The 9,903-nt window shown below is 40.6% G+C and overlaps 1 protein-coding gene across 1 annotated transcript in view; it reads left to right on the top strand.

The window, feature by feature from the left end:
* The first annotated feature begins 902 nt into the window (after positions 1–902).
* MATK (megakaryocyte-associated tyrosine kinase) overlaps positions 903–9,903 on the top strand; it is a 54,630-nt gene continuing 45,629 nt past the window's right edge. The window contains exons 1-5 of the mRNA XM_018562196.1: positions 903–920; positions 1,514–1,615; positions 6,095–6,210; positions 6,500–6,719; positions 8,129–8,222. Of these exons, the coding sequence (XP_018417698.1) occupies positions 903–920; positions 1,514–1,615; positions 6,095–6,210; positions 6,500–6,719; positions 8,129–8,222 (550 nt within the window). The remainder of the gene's footprint in view (positions 921–1,513; positions 1,616–6,094; positions 6,211–6,499; positions 6,720–8,128; positions 8,223–9,903) is intronic.

The raw sequence follows: 9,903 nt of genomic DNA, 5'->3' as shown, positions 1-9,903 counted from the left end.
CATTATGTGACAGCACCTTTCAGACTGATGGTCTCCTCATAGACATATAACTTTAAGAAAGCCTAAACAAAGGCAATTAATATTATTTCTCCAAATAGTTTGAAAGTGAAAGAATGTGGGTACCAGGCACAGTGGTTCTCCAAAAAAAAACATGATAAAAATACACTGGTATATCCACCTAATTCTATGTACTTCAAACACAAACCCACCATATTGATAATACATACTAATATTTTTTAATGAGTAAAACCAAACAAAATATAAAAATAATATAGGTTGAATATTGTGAAAGTACATAATGTAAAAAAAATTTATATATATACTTGAAATTATTCAATTAAATAGGCATATAGATGCTTCATATAATATCATAATACAATAGAAATTATTGCTATTATCTCTTGCAACTAATAGTACTGTCTCATTTGGCAACTTTTAAATGCTTACTTTTTAGTAATGAGAAAGAAAAAATATTTAAACATTTCAGTTTCTTTCACATTGTTTAAATTGAGACATGACAGTCATCAATCTCATTATAACACAGCCTGGCACCATAGTCAGTCCTTATCTTGTGTTAATTGTCTAGGACCCCACAATTTATGACCTGGGAATATATATGCTAAGACTCGTAAAATTTTCTGTGAGAATCTTCAACCAGGAAGAATAAATTTGCATTCACCTTCTAACAGACAGACAAAATGGCTTCCATGATGCCCAGATACAAATCTGTAAAATAATATGTATAGGCCTTATAAATTAATTCCTTTCTGCCCAATAGTTCTGACAGAAACAGGCAGAGAGACAGAGAGAAGCACGGGTGCCAAAGTGTTCAGACACGGTGTCTGGTAGAAGTCCGGCAACTGGATCCCTGGAAGGATGAGCAGAGCAGGTGCACAACTGTGATGCCAGCGAGGTTTGCAGCAGAAACTGGAGCGAGGTCAAACAAACCAGGGGTCAAGATAGATGGTCAGCATGGTACAGAAGGAGCAGGCAGAGTCCAGATAACAGGGGCAGGCAGCAATCAGTCGAAGTCAGCAGCATTACAGGTCGAGGTAACAGGCAACAGATCAGCAGGAACACAAGCACAAGCTGAAAGACCTTCAACACTGACCCATTGGGCCAGCTGGTTTAAATAGGAACATCTATTAGAGGGCCCTGTGTCATTTCCTGTGCACCACTGTGTCACTTCCTGGGTGTAACATTCCGCTGTGAGCGCATGCGTGTTAACGCATATTTTCCGGCAACCCGGAAGGCTGGGACCCGCGCATGCGTAGTAGCGTGTGGCCTTATAGTAAGTGTGGTGGGAGCATAAGGTTTTGATCTCATTAAGGAAACAGGTACTGATGTGAATCAATCTAGGTTATATAAATACTGTAACTAATACATGTCTAAGATGCCAGTTTGTTGGCCCAGTGATAACTTTTGCTCAACAGACTTTAGTTAAATAGTTATGATATACATTGTTAAGGTCACTACTATATATTTCTATTGTTCGTTGCAGGGAACTCTAAAGCCTGGGATGCAGTATATTACAAGAACCGATAACACCAATCCTAAATCACAGGAACTAGCATTTCAAAAAGGTGACCTTGTTACTATAATAAGCACAAGCCAGGTAAGACAAATATTTTCTTATATTATACTGTATTTATAGTATGTTTAATGTTTATAGTTATGCTTTTTCGGTGTTTATTAAAAGCAAACTTATACTATGGAAATATGGAAGCTGCAAATGCTAAGCTCATTCTAGTTTCTTGATTGTCTTGCTCATCCAGTGAGCAAGACAATAAAGATCAGAAGTTCATTCTGACTTGCTTGCTGCATGCTCATTCCATATAATTATTTAAGCCAGAAACAGGTCACCATCATATGACCTGATATTCCTCTTAGTGCCAGACAAATTTTTATATATATATATATATATTAGTATTTAATGGAAAATTGTATACTCACCTTCCATAATTTTCCTTTCCTGGTGCATCATATGGCAGCACACAGTGGGTTACTGCACTGCCCTTTTGAACCCCATAGGACAAGACCTAAATAAATATGTTCCCAATGGAATCTCTAACCATTCTCAGTAATTCATGTGAGCAATGCAGGATGGGAATCCTTTATGCTGTCATATGATGCACCAGGAAAGTAAAATTATGGAAGGTGCATATACAATTATCCATTTTCCTGGGGCATCAAGGCAGCACAAAATGGAATATAGTGATCAACATGGGAGGGTACTTGCAAAATAATTATAAGTATTAGTGCGGAAGCACTAATACTTTCAGGTAAAAGGTAACAAGCAACAGACAACCACTCCCCACGCACAATAAGAGTGCTGCCAGGTATGGTATGTTGTATCCCAAAGAAAATTGTCCCAGGGACACTGAAAGCGGGCCATCATGTGGGGTACCGTATTTAAAGGCACATGAGCAGGGACATCATCTCAGGGGAGACTGACCCTGAATAGAAAGTCACAGGATATCGGCAGATAAGGGGAACGTATATAATAATGATGTCATACATAGCAAGGACAGAAAAAACAGAATGGTCAGGGATTCAGTTGGGAGAAAATGTTTTTTTAGATCTGTTGTGGCTATTGGTTCATGCCTGTTACCCCTGGTTTGAAAAAAAGCAGGTGTTGCATTCAAAACTACCTAAGAAAAAAAAATTCTAGTTATAATGAATCCGATTGGGGTGCTGCTTCTATTAAAGCTGGGCAATAATGTAAAAGAAAAAAAAATATATATTACATATGCAAACTGTATGATGCCAGAATATGGTGTTGCTGAAGGTGTCCTTGTATTGTTCTGTAACACCACATACATCTTGTTTTTCCAATGTCACCCTTGAAGTCGCATAAAAAGGAAGACCCTCATGACGCTGAATGGCATTTTGTTAAATTTAGTTTTGCATTGATACATGTCAGTGCTCAGCTCCCCATGCCCATTATTTGACAATCTGTTGCAAATTAACCTTGAAAATCAGAATTGATTTTCAAGATTTGCCCCCAATTTACTTGAATAGGTTCAGATTTAAGTTTGCAACTTTGATGGGTTCTACGAAAGGGCTGCACACCGAACCCAAGAAGATTCACTCAATCTTAGCTGTGAAAGGGAAAACCACTGATAAAGTGCATAGGGCGAGATTAATGTAGGATTTATAGGCACTGGTAACTCTGTTTAAGTAGATGGAAAACCCTCACGGAATGTCTTATGAGTAGCAAAATGTTGTGTATCTTGAAGAATTTGGGGTGGGGAAAGAGAAGCGTTATTACCTTTTTTCATCCTTTGTTACATGTGAATGCTACTGATGTCTACCCTTATGGAACCGTCACGGAATGTCCTATGAGTAGCAAAATGTTGTGTATCTTGGAGAATTTGGGGTGGGGAAAGAGAAGCGTTATTACCTTTTTTCATCCTTTGTTACATGTGAATGCTACTGATGTCTACCCTTATGGAACCGTCACGGAATGTCCTATGAGTAGCAAAATGTTGTGTATCTTGGAGAATTTGGGGTGGGGAAAGAGAAGCGTTATTACCTTTTTTCATCCTTTGTTACATGTGAATGCTACTGATGTCTACCCTTATGGAACCGTCACGGAATGTCCTATGAGTAGCAAAATGTTGTGTATCTTGGAGAATTTGGGGTGGGGAAAGAGAAGCGTTATTACCTTTTTTCATCCTTTGTTACATGTGAATGCTACTGATGTCTTAAGGCTAGTTCCCACCAGAACCGCATCACAACTGCGTGCGTATGCGCAGTTGCAATGCGATCGGTTTTGAGGCTATCCGATGCGGTTGTTTTTTTTTCAAAATACAAATTAGACCATTATGTCACTTCCTTCTTTCTGTCAAAGCACTTCCAATTCTGTTTTTTGTTTATGCGTTCCGTTGTGTTTGCATGCATTGTTTATACATTTTGATGCATTCCGATGCGATTCAATGCAGCTAAAATGAGGCCAGCAATATTTTTTTCTGACTGCATCGGAACGGACTGCACTGGTGTGAACAGAGCACCAGAAATCCAATTGGAATGCATTGTGACACAATCTGGATGCAGCTGCAAAACTGAACGGAGTGCATCACAACTGCATCTGGTGTGAACTAGCTCTTACAGCCTCTTTACACCCTGTCTCTGTCCACATGCACTATATGGCTGCATGTGTTTTTTCACAGGACATATTTCCTAAGGCTCCGTTTACACCAAGGCATCAAGTGTTTTAGCGCATATTAGCGCACATGTTGTCTAGCGTCTCGTCTAGTGCGTTCTTGTTCACATGAAGACGCATGTTTTAGCGAGCAAAACATGTTTAAAAAAACAAATATTGTGATCAAACCGCGCAAAAACATGTACATTAATGTGCAAGACATTTCCGTTAAAAGTCTATGGGGCCAAATGCACTGTAACCTGCAAAAAAAAGGCGTTTTACAGCTTGTGACAAAACTCAAAGGGGTGAACAGAGGCCATTGATATTAATCAGATTTCTTGTGTGGAGAGTTTTGTCGCGCTTAGCTTTTAGTGTCAAAATGCCTAGGGGTGTATATGGACTAACTCTTGCTGCCTGCAATTGTATTTTACATCATAACTTAGTGGACTCCGTCATGGTTAGCGGTACTGCCACATACTTGATCAGAATCCAAGTGGTGAGCATTGCCCCTTTACATCTCTGATCCATATGAGCCTGGTGCTGGCAACAGGTGACTCAGGGACATCAGAGGAGCAGGAGTGCTGGTGCTGCAGCATCTGTTCCCAAGCAAATTATCCTTATGCAGGAAGGTGCAGACCAATGGGGATGACAGAGCGAACTGGTACCACGAGCAAAAGCAACTGGTGCAGAGTAGTGACGTGCGGTACCTTTGGCTCCAAGGGAGGCATTCCCCAGCCTCGCCCCCAGCCAACTAAAGCCCTGCCCCAGCCAGCTAAAGCCCCGCCCCCAACCCGGTCGCCAAGCTAGTGTGAAAGAGGGAGGGAGGAGGAAGGAAGGCGACAGGGAGGAGCCTCCCTGTCCCTCACTTGCTCGTCACTGCTGAGGCATCGAGATTGAAGGCTTTATCCAGACCTTCTGCTGCACAGTATTTTTTTCTTTATCTTTAAACACAAGATCACTATATACCCTGTTTCCCCGAAAATAAGACCTACCCCGAAAATAAGGCCTACCCTGAAAATAAGGCCTAGTACTATTTTTGGCAATTGCTAAAATATAAGACCTACCCTGAAAATAAGACCTAGTTGTGACCATTCCTAGGGTCGATGGTGGCATAAGGGGGAACTTGAAGAGCCACGGGAGAGATAGGAGAGAATCAGCGGTGCCAACGAAGCCGGCGCTAAAGGAAGCGAGGTGGCACCGGAGGGAGCAGAGCCCCATAAGCTGATGCCTGCTCTATAGCGCCGGCTCCTGTCACAGGCGGAGTGATACCAAATGCTCTCCGCCTGTGAGGAATCGATAGTGAAAGCGCACTTCGCTCATTCTGGCCAGCCATTGGTTAGCAAATTGCTCTTGGAAAGGTATGGCACCCCTGATTTCCCTGATAACGATATTTTTGTACATGATACATGTAGACTGTTGTACATGAATAAGTGTGGATTGTTGTATATTAAAAAAAAAAAATAAGACCTACCCCGAAAATAAGACCTAGTGTGTTTGTTTGAGCCCCAAAAAATATAAGGCAGTGTCTTTTTTTCGGGGAAACACGGTACTGTACCTTGACAGTTATATATAGTTCCCCAATATTATTTTCATAAGCTTAACATGGAAATCCTCCCTGAATAAATGTACTTAATCTTGATTTCCATCATTTAATGTATACTAATCTGGGAAATGTGCACATTGGCAGCCTTTGTTCATCTATATTACATTTTTGCCTACAATTGAAGGGGGAAAGTGCCTACAGATGAAGGCGAAAAGGCAGTGTCTTGATTTAAAAATGTCTCTCACCCAGCATAGTAGCATGTTCATTTTATAACCTTTTGTGAGCTTACATAAATATGTGATATTGATTAAACATTTCAGAGCAGAAATCATGTCTTCTTATGAACACTTATTATTTATTTGATTATATGTCAAACACTTATATTGCTCCATTAATCTCTGCTTTAGAAAAGAGGATGGTTTTGTGCCCGTCACCATCCAACTGGTCTGGAAGGTTTGATACCTGCCAATGTTTTGCGTGAACGTCCAGCAATCAAAGTTGATTCTCGACTTAGCTTAATGCCGTAAGTTTTCTGTCAATCAATTTTAAAGATTTGCCATTTCCAGATTACTGTTTTTTAAGGATGTTATTCCTAATTCTTTATGGTAAAAGCATTCACCCTCTGCCCTTCAAAGCTGCCTCCAGGTGGGCAAATGTTAGTAGATTTACTATATTTTATAAATATGCACTGAAGTTTTAGTTGTCCATTCCTATTGATGCAAAATTTTCTTTTGCTTTGCTAGGTTTATTATTTCATTTATGGTATAAACTCTTGGACCTGTTTGTTTTTGCCTTCTTTTACCACATCACAGTTGGTTCCATGGCTCTATATCTGGGGTGCAGGCTGTAGAGCAGCTTCAAACCAAAGAAAATGGATTGTTTTTAGTACGAGAATCAATAAGACACCCTGGGGATTATGTGCTTTGTGTATCTCACCAAGGTGAAGTTGTGCACTATCGCATTCATCGCATCGAGAACACCCTTACAATCGATCCTATACAGAAATTCAGAAACCTGATAGACATGATTGAGGTAATTAATTGTGCATCATGAAACAGCTACTTAGGTTTAAATAATATTAACAGAAATGTGTCCATTGTTTGAGCATTAAAAATATGGAAAATGTATTTTGGACTATATTAAATGACAGCATAGTTCTCTGAGATTACAGTGCAGTTTTGAAGAATAGAGGTACACAAGAATATGTTCTTGCTTAGGGGTGTCCTTTTGTTGTGGAGCGAGGCACGCGTTAGGGGTGTCCTTTGTTGACTGGCTTGTTTTATCATATGAACCAACTCCTAATTAGATGATATATTTTTTATATTTAAAAAATATATATTTCGAAAGGCCAGAGATGTCAGTAAACTTACAAAACATGAAATGTACAGAGTCTTTTAAAATAAAGCATATACTAAAATAATTCCACTCTTTATAGCTTGTGACTGTAGCCTAATCAATTTACACACTCTTGAAAAATGAGTATATATGTAGCTAGCTAACTACTTTATAAAATATTGGGCATCAGTATGATCTATGTAGCAATTGTACCTTAAGTACTAAAGTTTATTAATGCCAAAATCAAATTTCAGGTTAAATCAGCTGAATACATTCAAGGTGCATCAAAAAAAGGTGTGCAAAGTCTTACATTTATTTTTCTTAGAAAGTAGCCACAACTTGAGTATAAAAGCCTGTCACCTGCCAACATGCTGCAGTGAGGGAACTTTGCACTCTGTGTAGAAACAGTTATCTCTCTGCAGAGGTTCGACATACCCCCTTCTGAGACAGACCCAGAGTTCATCAATCAGCAAAGCTCATGCTCCCCACTGATTGGAGAGTTCTATCTGTGATTCAGCAGGTGACATGTTCAACCTTACGCAGAAAGAACACTACTTCTACCCTGTGCAGCCCCAAAATGTTGCAATTATGTAATACTTCATGTAATAATCATGCTTCAAAAAAAGATGTGTTGATTAAGGAATTTGGAGTGCCGGTGATTTCTCCCTCTTCTTGTACTGCACAGTGCCATCTGTTTTTCACTGCAGCACCCACTACCATCCATGGACTTATCAGGCAGGTGTGCGATGGGTTATAGACAATCAGCTAAGAAGCCTGGCACTTATATATTAATCAAGGCATCCATGTGCAGTTTGCTGCTAACCAGCCATGTGACAACAGGGCAACCTATCAAGCTGCGCAGCAATCGCATGCAGAATTTGCTTGGTCGTAGGTGCTCACAGGATTTTACAGAGCATATGCCATTTTGGTTAGTTGTCAGGCTGCACCATCCTTGATGATGGTTTATTGCTTAAATGATATGAACAATAATTACTGCAATTAATGGGTGACAAGGTGCATTATCTATATACTGGCTTCCCTAGTTTGTTTACCGTAATTATGATTACTATTAGTCATATGCTTATTACTTTTCTTTACACTTTCAGTTCTACACCATTCACCAAGGAGTTCTCTCCACTAAGCTATTGAAACCTAAACCTAAACAAGGAACCAAATCAGCAGAGGAGGAACTCTCCAAAGGTTTGCAAATCCCCAAAATATTTAACTTTAAGTAGATTAGCTAAATTATTTTTAATTAAGATCCTAATTTTAAAAAAACGTCTGCCTCTGCCGTCACCTCAACATTTGAATCTCTCTTGAACCTCTGTACATATTAAATCTATGTCTTTCTTTACTAGACATTGCATTGCATTTGGATTTGGACAAACCTGCAAATCAACAAAAACCAGTTGATTCGGCAGTTCATCCGAATCCAAAATAACAAATTGAATATATGCCAGTATATACTAAAACGATATTCGGGCATACATAAATTCATTTTCAGAACACCCCAGCAACCATATTGTCCGCTGGCGTATTTTGAGCATGGCTGCCGCCATCTTGGAGGCGGAGCGTGTGACGTCACATGACTCGAACATGCGGGTGCCGCCATCTTGGTGTATACCAAGATCTACTCCAGAATTGACGCGTGCATGCGCAGAACGCGCCGGCAGCTGATATGGCCGCCGCTCGTTCTGCGGTTTTAGTGTGAGGTTTCGGATTTGGAGGCTCGTTGCCTCTGAATCAACATAAAAATTTGTTTCATTTAACGAAACGAATGAAAACGTTTTTTGTTTTCATTTGTTTCGTCTGGAAACAATTTTTTTTTGTTGTGCACATGTCTATTCTATACACATTCCATCTTTGCCTCCTTTCAGTTTTCTCCCCAAAAAAACATGTCTGATCTGCATGGGTTACTTATAGAGACCATCTGTGAGACTTGTTTTATAAAATAGTCGAGACAGATGTCTAATACGGGACATACAGTACAGTATGTTATATCCGAATAGACTCCAGGTCCAGGATTCCGGATTGATTCATTATTTTTACACTCTGGCTTTGGCCGGTGACTGGCTGGATACTCTGTGGTAATTGATTTGATTATCACTTTCTTGTGCCTTGAGTGCTGACTGGTTGGCACTTCTCTATGCCTTGAGAGGTGTATCTAACACCTAAGCTCGGGCGCACATGGGTTGCAGCCCTGTTGTTCTTAATTTCCACAATATTTTTTTTCTTTTTAACCGGATACTGGATACTCCTGCTTTATACAGCTCTGCCCTTTACAGACTTTGGCTCTGTATTCTGTTGGAAGCAGCGAACCCCACTGGATTTACTTTTGTAGCCCCTATATAATATACATATATGTGCTATCACAGCGATTCTTGTTCCTAACTGTAAGGAGTTAACTTGTCCCTGTGTGTGATCTGTAGCAGAGATTTGTGGGGATTGCAGTGCAGAGCTGACACTGGGGATTGCTAATAGAGCTCTTGTGAACTACCACTCCCAGGATGCTGTGCGAGAGGAAGGAGGGGGGCTATGTACTGCAGTGACTGAGCGTGCCCAGTCTGAATGGCAGGCCTGTGTGCGGCACTGTGTGAATCAGGACTGCATGCAGCAGAGCTGTGTGATTCCCATTGACAGATTGGGACACACAGAATCTGTACAGCAGCGCTCTGAAGGACGGATGTTCATCTGCTGAACCAGAAAGACTGTGTTCGAGCGCCTGAACCGAGGCCTAGTCGCATGGCTGAACCAGCCGCCGGAGTGACCCAGCCAGCCCAGCAGAGAGAGAGGGAGCCAGACTGAGCCAATTGAGAGGACTGCAAACATCCTGGATGGGTGAGGACCTTTTGTCGGGGACCCAGATGACTTCCCTCTATGT

Source organism: Nanorana parkeri, unplaced genomic scaffold, assembly GCF_000935625.1.
Source record: "Nanorana parkeri isolate BGI_ZX_2015 unplaced genomic scaffold, ASM93562v1 scaffold565, whole genome shotgun sequence".
Classification (NCBI taxonomy): domain Eukaryota; kingdom Metazoa; phylum Chordata; class Amphibia; order Anura; family Dicroglossidae; genus Nanorana; species Nanorana parkeri.
Note: the sequence above shows the minus strand (reverse complement) of the source record. Positions and strands in the feature narration are given on the sequence as shown.